This window comes from Leptonotus elevatus, chromosome 9 (genome assembly GCF_054856555.1).
Source record: "Leptonotus elevatus isolate MCC_2025b chromosome 9, RoL_Lele_1.0, whole genome shotgun sequence".
Lineage (NCBI taxonomy): Eukaryota > Metazoa > Chordata > Actinopteri > Syngnathiformes > Syngnathidae > Leptonotus > Leptonotus elevatus.
The window spans coordinates 14,466,455-14,481,227 of NC_141247.1; the positions used below are offsets into that span (position 1 = coordinate 14,466,455).

The following is a 14,773-nucleotide window of genomic DNA, read 5'->3' on the forward strand; positions in this document are numbered from 1 at the left end:
CCAGTGACCATGCTCGTAACTCAGCTCTTTTGCCAGTGAAATAAGTGGAAATGCCATTAATCCTTACAATTAGTTTGCAATGATTTCTATGAGAAATATTGTGCTCCATAATATTATAATTTATAACATAAGTAAAAGGGGGGAAAAATAACAGTTTTTGCACACACAAAAATTCTATTCACTTCAGTGGATATTGTGTTACTCCTTCTGGTGTGTGTGCATTCACAGTGTAATACAGACATACCTTGTGTCTTGAAAAACTCAAAAAGTCACCTGTATCTCAAAACACCACAATATACAATACAGTGCCGGCTTGAGATACAAATGATTCAACTTCATATAACCCTTTAAGCAACAAATATTTGAACACAAAAGTTTCAGTATCCGATAAGACAATAAAACAGTACTCACAGTCATGTAGTCTTTATCCTCTGCGAGGAGCAGAAACAAGCAAAACCTCAATGAACAGTATATCCATATGTCCGTCTTACACTGCCCCCACGTGGCCAAAGCGGGCACATCAGAAAGAGCAGCAAAGGGGCTATTCAAGAAATAAAAATGTTTTTTTGTTAAGTTTGCTTAAAAAATGTGAGACTGGAACAGATTAATGGCATTTATATTAATTTCAATGGGGAAAGGAGATTTGAGATACACGTGATTTGAGTTACGAGCGTGCTCATAGGACAAATCAAACTTGTATCGACTCAGAGCACCACTGCATTATTCTTTGTGTGCTATTTGGGGGCCTCCAAAATGTCTTGAGTCAAATTGCAAATATGAGCTTCAATCAATTCACATTAACTGTGATGCCTTGAGGGACATTTATTAAGGGAAGGAGCGTAAATAGGATTTTGACAGCAACTTGATGAAAAACTATACTTCTTCTGACAATCTTATGGCCAATTGGCACTAAAAACCGCTCACGGTGTTCCCTCCAGATTCAATAAAAGCATGACGGGTGACAACAAGGTTACCAGCTCATATAACTTTATTTAATTTTGCTCTATTTTTCAGTCACTAACCCAGGCTCACATTGCTGGAAAGTGCGTGTGTGTTTTTTAATGTCCACCTGTCTGTATGTGTCACTGTCTTTAATTAAGCCTTCAGGTCAGGGCAGCTTTCTCATTAAGGCAGTGTGTGTAGGTGTGGAGAGCAAACAGTGTAGTTGCTCGGGAAACACTGCATCATGAGCTAAGAAGCAGACATGTTCATTCAGTTGGGCAGCTGCCACTATTACTACAGAAAAAGCTCAACAAAGTTGCACAAGAGTGGCCTGGTAGGTAGGTAAGTAGGTAGGTAGATAGGTACTCGCATACTGTATATGCGTTATAACTGTCCAATTATGAGAGTGTGCACACCTGTGCAACCACATTAACTCAGTTATTTTTAAGTGAATTTTAATGCATTGTACAGGTTAAAGGTCACATTCATGGTGGATGAAGTTTAAAATGAAGTCACTTTTTGGTATTACAAAAACACAATGCCACGCTCACAAGTCATTTCAACTGGGGTATGTAGGCTTCACTGCGTGGCTAGATACAAATAATAATGCCCCGTTTAGCAATATCGGGAAGGTATTAATTTACAAATGCGTTTGTAGGTGTGGTTCGCTCTGCAGTGATTGTAGATAGAAGTACACTGCATCATATTGAGAGGAAGTGTCCTCTCATTTGGATGGCTTTTCTGACGGCTGCCGCCATCTTGTGTCAATGAGTGGTAGTGATCATACATACGTCATGATAAACCAGGCAATATTGATGATAAATATTTACAGTATAGAAACTACTGATGATAATAGATTTCTTACAAGGGTAACCAAAACACAAATTATTTTATCAATATTTGGTTTATATTATTTTGGTTAGCCTACCCCGAAGTAATCCGTATTTTAGGGAAAGACAAACACCGTATTGATAACAGAAAACCTATCCAACCTACTTTTTGAGAAAATTATTAGCGATGACACTGGACAATAATGTTTTTCTTTTCAGATTTTCCCTCCCAAATAAAAATGTGAAACTTACTAACCTAAAAAAATATCCGTTTGTAATTGCCTATATTTATATAAGCGTATTACTGCCACACCCAAAAAAATGAATAAAATCATACTTTCCCAATACATGATAAATATGAAGTGTTAACATTACTTTCACATTTTAACGTGATATTGATGCCCAAATCTGCACCTTGTGCTACTTGGCTAGCTTGTCTGTCTCACAGTTCTGGGTTTAAATTTCATACAAATCTACCTCCAACATGCCCCAATGAATGTTCCACTGTCATACTCTTACCAATGTTTTAGAATAACTAACATTCCTAATTTGTAACTGTCACACAAGTGTAAAGTTGGTAAAGCACTGCATAATAAAACTACACACTCACCCTCTGATGGCGCATTATGATAAACTTTGGTGAGGGAAGGCTGATAACATGCATCATGCTTTTTAACCTTCTCAACCGTCATAGATGTTACCTGCTGTACTGTAAACCTTCAAAATGCATGACTTACTCACCAGTGATTGACAATGTATTAGATGGGGATTACTTCTTTACGTTAACTCACTTTTGTACTCAGCAGGCAGGACGCAGAAAGCACAAATACCATTCCTGTTCTGTAATTGAGCTAGTGAAACTAGAGAGGGCTGTTAAGTTTCTGTTATTTGTCCAAACATTTGAAAAATCTGTCAACTTTCCCTGAATGGTATAATAGGCATGGTGTTCTTGGAATGCAAGTCGGCATACTTTCTCCTCCCAACATGACAAGTGGCGTTTTTACTAAATACTTTTTTTGCCCCACTGTATATAGATTTTGTAAGAAGTTAACTCCATATTTGCTTCCGTTTTAATGTGTAACGGTCACATGTGCCCATATTTTATTTTCCACTCATGTCATGAACTTTGAACATGTTATAAACCAGATCATCAAACGGCCAGTCTGGCAACCTTTGAATTCAGTCACAAGATCTTAGACCATAAAACAGAGCTAGAAAACAAGAACCAAACTTCCATTTATTTCATTCGTCCCCTTGTCCCAACCTCGCACATGTTAAGACAAGCTCGTCATCACATTACTTTCTTCTCGAGCGAAGCAACTGAACGGTGGCTAACTGAAAGGCACAAAACTGTCTGTTGGGGGGGAATCAACTGCCGTGCAATGCAGTGTCCGTTTAAAACGTGCCTTGATGAAAATAATGGTGCAATTAAGCAAATATCCGCAGGTCGAGATTTGAAAAGTATTCATCTTTTCCCCAAAATGTGTTTGCAGTGCTGGTAAAGTGTTTAGTGTCCCTTCTCATTCAGCAGTTCATTTCAATATAGTGTGCATTTAGAAATAAAATAACATTTTCTGGCAAACAAGTCAATGTGCTATAACTTACTTTTACATTCAAGTCATTCAACAAGTTATTTCATTCTATACAAGAGGTTAATCATTTACACGTATAATATTGTAAAGGGCAGAGAGGGAAAAGCCCCCCTCATGTTGGGAGTGGAAGTGGACATGCAGTCTTGAGTCAAACAATGCAATTTTCATTTGAAATGGTTTCGCTGACTCCATCGTTGGCAAAGGAGGAGGAAAAGACAAGTGCGGAGGTAGCTGGGATACACAGGGGCATAGGCTCAATGTTACTTTTCAAAGGCCAGGGGGCGCAAAAAGAACATTTGGGAATGTTTTTGGGGCAGAAGCAGAGCTTTAGACAGACTGGTAGCCAGTGCGACTCTTCCTCCGGCCAATCAGGTAAGAGAGAAGGACAAGGACGATTAGGAAGCTGAGGGCCACGCCCACTGCAATGGGCACCAAAAAGCTCAAATCAGAGTCCAGGAAGCACTCCTCGGCTGAGTGGCACACAAACAAACACGCAGAGACACACGAGAGACAGTTAAGTTAGCGTTGTCAATTAGTAGGAAACAAGCTTAGGGGAAAATAGAGGCAATTGTGAATGTTAAAAATCAGCAAAGTGGTTAGAAGAGGCACATATCCGAGCCTGGAAGAATTACAGATTTACAAAAAGCAAATCAGCAATGTGAGAATTCAAAAGCAAGATAATTAAAATGACATTCTGTATGCATATGCATTAGAGGACTCATTTGACATGTTTGGGAAAATCTGTTTAATAATACCATATACTGTATGAATGTAAAGTGCCTCAAAGCTCATTACCAAATGTGTACCTGTATCACTATCGCTACAAAAGAGTATCAATAAACAGGACAGTAGCACATAAGCATTTAAGACAAATATGTTAATATCCTAAACTTGGCGTACAAATAAAACTATCTTAACTTTTCAGGAGTAAACGACTTTACGGATGAGAAATAAGTGGCAAAGATACTCGCTTAAATTTTCTTAATGCCACAAGAATAGTGAATTACTAAGCTAAGAAAAGCTTTTGTATGTTTTGGTTGTCTTTAGAATAGAGCAGAACGTTAGAGTATTCGAGAAGTAATTAAAGGGATTGCAATTGGCAAAGTATGAAACAATGAAAACTTCACAAGCAATATCATGATATTGGAATCAAGTGGCCAAGTTATAGTCCCTCACAAATGTTTTAATAAAATCCTAAAATAACCAGTAATAATAAGCTAACATACTGTCCTAAGCATTTTAGTTAAGTGCCAACATACTTCAAAAGGTGATGGCAGATGTTTATCATTACAACTAGACATTTGAACATAATTGGGTAATTATGCTAACATAACCTAAATAAGCCTAGTGATCTTCAAATTTTTGAGCGAATAAAAGCACGTTTTACAGTCAAGTGGCCAAGAAATAATAGTTTTTTATAGATATATATATTTAAAAAAAACTATCCTAAGCTCTTTTGTTTGGGCTTAGCAACGATACATCTTGGAATTGTATTTTAGATGTGCTGGCAGGTAGCTGTCAGTTAGCTTAGCCATTACGCTAAACTAACAATAATCAAAAACTACACATGCAAATGGCCGCGATATCACCCTGCCCTCACCGTATATATATTTTTTAAATAATAGCACAAACTGAACAGTTATGCTAAGCTCATAGTTTTTTTTTTTTTTTAATAATGTTTTTCTTTCATGTCATCTTTGGAGCCAGACATTTTATTTCACAATCTTATTTCTGGAGCAATCCACTAAATACTTGAAATCAAGTGGGCGAGAAATATCCTCTCATTAACAAAACCACAAATTTATTATTCTACACTAAGCTCTGCTAATGTAGTTTTTGTTCCCCGTGAGTGACATGATTCCCAAAATGTCAAATGGTCCATTAAGCAAATAAGCGCATGAGAATAGGAAATGCAAACACCAAAGAGCGAAACTAAAGTCTGAGAACAGAGAACACAGGTAGCCCTCTCGATTACAAAGCAACCCCCCAATAAAAGACAACTCTAGAAAGACTCGTAACCGCTGGCCATGTTTCTCTTTCTCCCGATGAAGTAGGCCAGCAGAACGATAAGAATGAGAACAAGCAGGGCAACGCCAACAGCTATGGGAACAAGGAAGTTCTCCGAGTCCGTCTGGCAATCCTCAGCTAGATGAGAGTGAAGAGAGAAGAGGTCAGACGTCTTCATGGAATAAAGTAGAGATTAAGTAAGTGAAGAATGGGTTAGGACAAAGCTAGCCTCTAAGATTCAACAAACAAAGAAAACATTTACTCAGAAGAGCCAGGACAGCAGCACACTTTTATTTATAATAAACCTCCAAAATACTAAAACGATCACGTTTGAGACACTGTATCATTCATTTTGTGAAAGCAAAACAAAGCAAGAATGTTATGTTACACACAGATTCCCTTTTGTTGAACATGCGAAAAATCATAAACCTAACGTAGGCTTAGTCATGGAAGCCAATATACTTGTACTGAGCAAGGCACTATTCTCTACAGGTTGATGTAGCACAAAGCTGAAAAAAGTAACAACGCTGCAATTGTTCAAACATTCACACAAAGTCCGGGAGGAACCAAAGTTATGGAGAAAATATTTAAACGGCTGAGGAAAAAACACAAACATAATTGCTGTCCCAGTTGGAACATACAAAGGCATATTTGGGCCACACCGAGATTTAAATCCAAAGAGAATATAGTCAATAGATTCATGGAAAATTTGTATTGAGGGGGGAAATGCATAATTTAAAAATTATAATTTTTTAATAGTATGAGTCATTTGATTAAACTACACATAATATGAAAACTACAAAGTACAAAAAATAAATTTTAACGCGAGAATAATTTTAATAAAGTCATAATACTTCAAGAAATACATAATTTTATGAGACTAAAGTTCTAATATGAGATATGTAATTTTACACAAATTAAAATCGGAGAATGAATTTGGAAATGAGAAAAACCTGATTATGAGAGTAAAGTTTTAATGAGAAAGGTGTAATTTAAACAAGAATACAACCTTAATCATATTATGGCTTTACAATTTCAGATATAATTTCAGTTGTTATATTGCACTCTAAAATGACGACGGTCACATTTCGAGTTTTAAACCTAATTTTATCCATGACTAAAGTTTTTTCTTTCAACATTGTCATTTTAACATCTGATTTTAGTCTATTTTTTTTATATTCTTGTTGGACTTTTTCTTTTCAGCATGGCCCTAATACACTTCCGTATAAACGGGTAAATGTCACTGGCTTGTTATCGTCGCAAAAAGAAAAAGGGGAAAACACACACACACACACACACACACACACACACACACACACACACACACACACACACACACACACACACACACACACACACACACACACACACACACACACACACACACACACACACACACACACACACACACACACACACACACACACACACACACACACACACACACACACACACACACACACACACACACACACACACACACACACACACACACACACACACACACACACACACACACACACACACACACACACACACACACACACACACACACACACACACACACACACACACACACACACACACACACACACACACACACACACACACACACACACACACACACACACACACACACACACACACACACACACACACACACACACACACACACACACACACACACACACACACACACACACACACACACACACACACACACACACACACACACACACACACACACACACACACACACACACACACACACACACACACACACACACACACAATACTGGTCTCCTGAGGCTCTGACATGGCTGCAGTGCATGTTGTGAGAGAAAAATAAGCCATCATACTGGAAGTCAAGGAGGGGGTTGGTACTTAGCGCCTTCCACACCAACATGGCTGAACAGTGAAAGGAGAGTTAGGTGTCCATGAAAAGTTCAAATCTAAAGTCATCCAGGAAGTGAGGCAAGAAAATTGGCCAATCAGAAAGCAGAATACTGCCACATAACTTGCTTAACTCCTGTGCATCATCCTCACTTCGGATTTGTCAAGGACACATGACCATGTTACACATTCATTTAGGAGCACCTGCAGCAGTCAGAGCCTGGATCACAACACAATTATCAAGTAATTTTGTATGCAAAAAGAAAAAAGAAAAAGCATATTTTAGTGCATTTACATCAAACAATACCATCCCTTTTCAGAACCTAATATCTCGAACAATTATGTAAGAAACTCTCTGGATTGATTTTTCTGACTCGTGCAAAGTGTTACAGACCCTTTGAGCGGAAAATGTGACGCGTCTGGTGCTGGATTTGCTTGACACGTCTTAACACCTTCCGAGGGCACTGGGGGGGTAAAAATGTCTTCCACAATTGTGTAATCTAATGTTTCTCCCGCTCTGCAGGGGCAAACATTGGCTAACGCTTTGTTTATATGCTTTCTTAGTGGTGCACACCTTCACCCTTTGGTGAATGATTTAGCTCTACTATCTTTGTTTTCTGCAACTGGGTGAAGGTTTTGCATCTGAATCCTGAGAAACTATTCAGCAACAATGAATTAAATCATAGCAGGGGCGGGGAACCTTTGCCCAAAAGTTTTACAAAGTAACTACATTTCAAACATCTGTGGATTAAATGATTAGAAGCGTTCTGAGGCTTTGTTTTGTATAATAGCATGGCTGGCCATATACAGCATAGGTTCCCCCCTCCCTGGATTATTGGGATGAAAAATACAAATCATAGTATACAACGTGCAAGAGATGAAATCATCAGGGAAACAAGATGGAGTGTTGGGAGAGCAAATGCAAAATCGTCGAAATGTAGTTGAGGAAAGTCCCACAGTGGCACTATATTGTGTTACACAACTGTGAAGGCTCAATTCAAAAAGTGAAACTCTTCAAGGTAACACAAAATTGACCAGAGGAAACTATTGTAATGATTTTTTTTTTTTTTTTAATATAGAAATTGGCACTCTTCAAAGTACTTTGTTTAATGACTCTATACAATATACATACGAGTTTCACTTTTTGAATTGAACTACTGGAAAAATATTTTTACAATAATCAAATTTTGTGCGAAACTTCTGGATGTCTGCAGTCTGACATGATTGGGGATAACAAATGTGGATTTTGCATTTGCTCATTCACAAAAACAAAAACAAATGAAAAACAGAAGAACACAAACACAGGGAGCAGACAAGTTTGGTCCTTGAAGAAACTACCACATTATTGTCCCTGAAAACTCTCAGAAATATTCTATGTGCATGTTTAACACACAAAACAGTTCTGATTTCAATGGAAAGGATTTGAATTGTCGAGAGCCAATCGAGTTCATTGCACATAAATCAAGGACCAGGCTTGATGTCGTGTTTTGCGACTGATTTGCAAAGTGGCTTCTCAAAGGGTCTGATATCCAACATAGGTCTTTCTTCGACCAATCACGTATGCGATCACTACAATGAGAATCAAGCCAGCCAGAGCAGCGCCGACAATGATTGGGATTAAGATGCTGGTGTCGTCCAATGAGCACTCATGGGCTGCAGACGAAAAGAAAGTCAGTCAACCACAGATTTCTGCCGTTTGTACGCAAAACAGCATGTTCTCTACTTGCTAGAAAGGTTTTCCCAGGAAGAACCATTTAAAAAATATATATATATTTTCACTTTAAGGCTGGAATGACTCAAGAATGCAAGGGTCAAGTAATAATTCTAATTTTTGTGGCAGAGTTGGATACTACAGTGGTACCTTGACTCATGAGTTCACTTCATTCTGTGACTAATTTCATAACTCAATTTACTCATTTAATCAACATTACACACTGAAATGAATTGAAATACTATTCATCCATTTCTTCCCCCTGAAAAATAAACGTTTTGGTTAATAGTGAGTGACGACAGGAACATGAGTAGTTAGTCTAGTTGTCAGTTTGTGTTAGCATCCGGATGGGACTTTTGGATTATTGTAGCTCTTTGCTTATGTTCACATTTTGTATTTTTGATACAGTTTAAAGTGCATCGGCTACTTTTACTCCCCCCAACACACACTTCAGGTGAGCAGCAATTTATGAATAAGGTTGCTCGTAACTTAAACAACACTCTTAAGCCGGGGCACTCGTAAGTCAAGGTACCACTGTACTTCTGAAATGATAGCACGATTTCTCTAATGTTAAGCAAAGATCAACCGTGAACTGTAACAATGATGTGTTTGTAAACGCTGCTAAACTACAATGAAGTGAAAAAGGGTACCTGTACTGAAGACGCCCTTGTTCACAGCAAAAGGCTGCACTTGAAGGTTGAAGGTGAAGAGGTTGAGCTGGCTGGTGATGGTGAAGTTCTGCTCCTTGTTGCACATGTACGAGGTGCCCACCGCCGCCTCCCACAGACTCAAGCTGTTGTTCGCCTCAGAGACGACCACACCTGGCAACAAACACACAAACCAACATTAGCCGACTCTTGCTTGGAGAAAGTGCTCATAGTGTTTGTTTGTTTTATTTATTTTTTTGGGGGGGGGGGGGCAAAATCACATGGCTTACCAGAACTCGGGTTTGCGGTGACATTAACAGCCTGTAGGTGGAATTTTTTGGTGTCCTGTAAGGAAACATGAATTTTCAGATCAAAGACAAGAAATCACACGCATAAGCAGGATGATTAACCATCTTGGAATTGCAACATAAAACTCCACCCTGTTGATACAAAGAGCTCACGAGACACTCCATTAGATACACCGACACTCATAACCAAAAGCAGAACTGTAGCTTTGACAAAAGCCTTGGAAATGCAGATGGAGGTGTACCTAATGATGTGTCCAGAAAGACCAGCCACGAAGAATAGTCGAGGACTTACATTGGTGAAAGTCAGCGCGATGGTCATGGCATTAGACACCAACACCAGCTCACTAGTGTTGACTCCGCACGATCCAGACACTGTGGTCACGTTGGGGTCCAAGTTGATCTCCTGATACTTCTAAAGCAGCAAGGACCAGAAATCAGTGTGGCCACATTCCATTTGGAGAGTTAAATGTTTGGCAGGATCACACACACACCTCGCCATGCTGGACGCCAATCCGCAGGGCGAAGTTTGCCAACAGACAAGCTGTGCTGTTCACGTCCGGTTTGATGGTGAACTTCCCAGTGGTGGGTGTGGGGAGGGTGGGGGCGGGGGCGGTCGGAGCGGGCGTACTGGCGGTGGTGGTGTTTGTCACTGGAGCCACTGTGGTGGGAGAGGCAGTGGGGGTGCTGGGCAGGTCGGCGGAACAGCTGGTCACTGCGAAGAGAGGGAGGCGGTAAGTAGGAAAACTTGGGCTTAACATTAGGCCGAGTTCACCCTTACAGTTTTTGCTCTGTGTGCCGTTGCTGATGAACGCCTGGATGAGCACGTTCCACAGGGTCTGGTTGACCGAGTCGGACTGGATGGTCTCTTTACTCTTGCAGGAGTAGCTGGTGTCCGTGCTTACGTCAGTGATGTGAGAACTCACGTTCACAGAAAGAGTGTCTGAAGGCGGAAAAGGGGACATTATGGAAAATCTTTTTAAAATTGTTTGCATTTCAAATATTTGTACATAAATCGGAATATCATCTGTGGTGGCCTTTTTATCGCCTTAGAGTGTCCACATGGAAATTATCACAGAAATCAAAACACCATAACCAGGTCTTGTGTGATTCAGTCTAATAATCGGTTTAGGATTTTGATAACATCTATGCATCTTCTATACTGTTTATCGCCACTAGGGACGCAAATTTGAGCGACAAGTACACCCTGGACTGCTCGCCAGCCAGTGGCAGGAAACAGAGACAAGCAACCATTCAAAACTCATTTTCACACCATCTAAGCAGGGCTGGGTAATAAATCAAATGAATTCATTTAATCGTCATTTTGAGAATCAAATCGTGGAAAATTTGCTAAATCATGAAAATGAATTTTGTCTTCTGGAATATTAAAAGCTGTTGTTTTTGTGTTCCGTTACATCGATGTTATGTGAGCTGAAATGTTCCCACAAGTGGCAGAATGCTGGATGGGTGCTTTACAAGACGGGTTTACAAGCTACCAACTACTTAAATGTGGCTATTAAGCACAAACTTTTAATGTTGTTTGTTAAAACTGATTTAGAAATCACATTATTGTAGTCTGAATATTTTTGCACAGGAATTATTTTTGAACAAATGAAACCTTTAAATAAACATTTGTGTTTATTAGCTTAAAATCGTAACTGTCCTGCAATAAATAAATACTGAGATTTAATTTTTTGCCCATATATTGCCTAGCCCTACAACACCTAAGGATAATTTAGTATCACCAATAAAGTAACTGGAGAAAACCCTCGCAAGCAAGAAGGGAAAATTAAAAAAAAATACTCAAAAGGAAAACCAAAACCACAAATCTCAGAACTATGAGGCAGCTGGGCTAACCCTATGTCAAAGTGTACGACTGATAAAAGACAAAAACAAAGACAAATATTTGATTTAGGGTGTACTATCAGAAAACTCAGCCATTTTAACATTGGTGTGTTCACTTCCCACACACATCACTTGTTTGTTAGATTCTTCTTCATCCTGCATGTCATTTGCACTCACCATAGAGCGCCAGTGTCATTAACAAGCCTGCACTAAACGTAGCACGGTGTGTTGTTAATTTGCTAACACCCTACTGCTGAAGGTGTCTTGTACGAATCATTGTGTCGAGTCTTGGAGACATTACCGGTCAATGAAGATTTAGGGAAGATGGTGGAGTCGTTGAGGTTGTAGGAAAATGTGATAGAATCCGCCTGGTAAGTGCTCCCGTTGAGGGTGAAGTTCATGCTCCAGGAGTGTCCGGCTCCGAAGTTGAGCTTCAGGATGGAGGTTGTGTTGTCACATTTGCTTCCATTAGACATAACTTCAGATGGAAGTTCAAACTCGGCCAGCATAGTCTGAGGAGAGAAACGGCATAAAGAATAAAGGGGGGGATTTTTCTCCACCTACGGCACTGTACATTTCTTATTCTCTCTTTAATTTGTTGAATCATAACTTGGAAGTCAATTAGTGCTACAAAACAGATCGAGTTCCACTTTGATGGTTCAATTGTGAAAGCAACCTTGCGGTTATCCGAGCTGCAGCACAACAATTCACCAGTGCATGTGACAGGATGTGCGCCAGGAAAACGCCAACAAGTGAAGCGCTGACTAGCAAGAATCTTTGGCGCAACACACATCATTTGAGCGTCGCTGTGCTATAAACGAGATTAGAAACTTACCTTGTTCTCTGACGTCTCATACGACACAGAGAAGTTGAGCATGACATTGGCGTAAAGACATAACTTGCCATCTTTGTCTCTGACATTCACCTCAGCCCCACGTGACAGATGGATCACTGTAAAGATAGATTTTGAAACGTACGTCACTTTTATTTCCCTATAGATATATGTATGTCCTGCAACAGTAAGCACACAAATTGCACTGTTTGGTTCTCACTGACAAGAACAGAGGTGTGCCTTGAACGCTTCTCAGTTGAGTGAATAAAATGCCCCTTGGCCACTTTGTTTCATGTCATTGTTCTGCCTGACATGTTTCTTTTCACAAAAAGCTAAATTTTCTCAATTTAGGTGAGACCAAGTAACCCATATTATACTGCCGATTACTACAGAATAGAAAGCAGTAGAAAAGATATAATATTCTGGTGAAAGATGATAGACTGGTTTTGGTGTTTGTATGTATTACAGTATTCAGTGGGTCTTTGCAATATGAAACCAGCAGATCGAATTTAACGCTAAACACCGCTCAATGATCCACTGCCAGAATTGAAGTGGATATTTTGCCGCGACCGGCTAATTGCCACCTCGCGCTATTTTGCCGTCAGTCGAGCGTGAACTACAAGTAAGAATTCTGCGCCATTGAATGTGTACTAGCTCGTGCGATACTGGTCGGCCAAAAAATGCTAGGTTCCCAAGTTCGAATCCCACTGTCTACATTTGTTTAGCAACAAATTTCTTTCAACCACGTGTTTAAAAGGCGCAATTGCTGCATTTAAAGACGCAAAGCGTGATCTACTGCCTGATAACCCAGCTCTGATGGTTATGGTTAAGATGATTGATGCCGATAACAGACTACTTTATCTTTGCTTGCAAAAATAAATGAAAAACTTCGTGAACACAGCGAAGGTAGTCAAGCGAAGCCAGAACCACGCCAGTGCATGACTCGATTGACCAGAGCAGTTCACGGCAAAATACAGCTAGCAGGAAGAGTTGCCAGTCACGGCAAAATATCCACTGCCAAGAGAATCGGCGTCTGCTAGCGAGCCTCAGAATAGCTGTCCTGTACTGCGTTAGCTTCAGCACAAGCAAAGACGTTTATAAACAAAAAGATTGAACATTCGGAATATTTATTTTATAGCTAAACGATATTTTAAGAGTATGTAGGGCAGAAATTAACCTAACTTTCTGCTCAGTTAGCGCTTCATGGGGTTGCCTCGCAAAATGCCAACAAGCAAGCGCTATTTTATTTCACGCAGTTAGATTATATATATATATAAATATCGTTCGGTTTACATTGTTGCCTCCTAGTGAAGGGAGCAGAGGGCAGTTAAACAAGCTGTGGGGTGTGGTTTAATCATTAACTAACATTAGCTTTTTCAAAACTAGCGTTAGCCAAGCACTGTGCTAGTGCGCTAATGTACGCCACAGAAGTGACACTAGCAAAGCTACTTTTCACAATAGCTGACAGCCTGACAGTAATCGGGCTATAAAATACCGTTGCCTTGCCCGTACAAAAATAAACATCTTAATACACCAAAGCGTGTAATTTAAGCTTCATGCGTCCCCTGTGCTACTCGAGTTTCGATGTTGTTGACGAAGACGGTAATTAGCATTACATCTAACAACAATCAGCTGCGCTGATGACACATCCGACGGGTGATTGTGGCTTCGTTTTGAGGGTTTTGCACAGACGTGTTTTAAAAATTACACGTATAACTTGAAAACACATTTCTGGTTTCACAATTTTACTAAAGCAGCAGGCCGACGCTCCTCAGGAGTCGACAGCCCATCACAAATTGCGACCCACCTCAGTTTCATTACTAAATGCACATCAATAATTTAACTTACCACATCCAAATGCGAAGAGAAGAGCAAACGCGGCGAGTCGAAACATGATGTCTTGCTGTTTGGCGATAGAGAAACCCCCCCAAGAGTCGAGCAGTCGGTGCTCCCTGGACTTGACTGACTTGCTGCCGACTGTATGAGGAAATGCACGTCACGTTAAGTCATGTGACGGGCCTATTGGTCACAGGGGTAGGAGGTGTGGACTCCCATAACCTGCCTCTGTAACGTAATTTCCACTGCACTTTGGTCATTTTAATTCAAGGTTAGTGGACCTACAGACTGCCGTCGAATTATAAAAACAAAACTCAAAAGGACCGTTAATTG

At 39.9% G+C, this 14,773-nt stretch overlaps 1 protein-coding gene across 3 annotated transcripts; it reads right to left on the reverse strand.

The window, feature by feature from the left end:
* Positions 1-2,989: 2,989 nt before the first annotated feature.
* Positions 2,990-14,598, reverse strand: lamp2 (lysosomal-associated membrane protein 2). Of its 3 annotated transcripts, none has more exons than XM_086084222.1 (9): positions 14,453-14,598; positions 12,608-12,723; positions 12,074-12,284; positions 10,709-10,870; positions 10,422-10,642; positions 10,223-10,342; positions 9,913-9,967; positions 9,626-9,796; positions 2,990-3,834 (listed from the first exon to the last, which is right to left on the reverse strand). In XM_086084222.1, the coding sequence occupies exons 1-9, from the start codon at positions 14,496-14,498 to the stop codon at positions 3,692-3,694; spliced, it is 1,245 nt and encodes a 414-aa protein (XP_085940348.1). In that variant the 5' UTR covers positions 14,499-14,598; the 3' UTR covers positions 2,990-3,691. The 3 variants fall into 3 exon arrangements, with proteins under 3 accessions (XP_085940348.1, XP_085940349.1, XP_085940350.1); XM_086084223.1 differs by lacking the exon at positions 2,990-3,834 and adding an exon at positions 3,842-5,509; XM_086084224.1 differs by lacking the exon at positions 2,990-3,834 and adding an exon at positions 7,045-8,917.
* Between the last annotated feature and the right edge of the window lie 175 nt (positions 14,599-14,773).

Coding starts and splice junctions, on each gene's coding strand:
- lamp2 (XM_086084222.1), bottom strand. CDS start 14,498: ATGTTTCGACTCGCCGCGTTTGCTCTTCTCTTCGCATTTGGATGTG. Junction 9,797..9,912: donor CACCGCAAACCCGAGTTCTG/GTAAGCCATGTG, acceptor GTTTGTTGCCAG/GTGTGGTCGTCTCTGAGGCG. Junction 3,835..9,625: donor CAAGGGCGTCTTCAGTACAG/GTACCCTTTTTC, acceptor TGTGCCACTCAG/CCGAGGAGTGCTTCCTGGAC.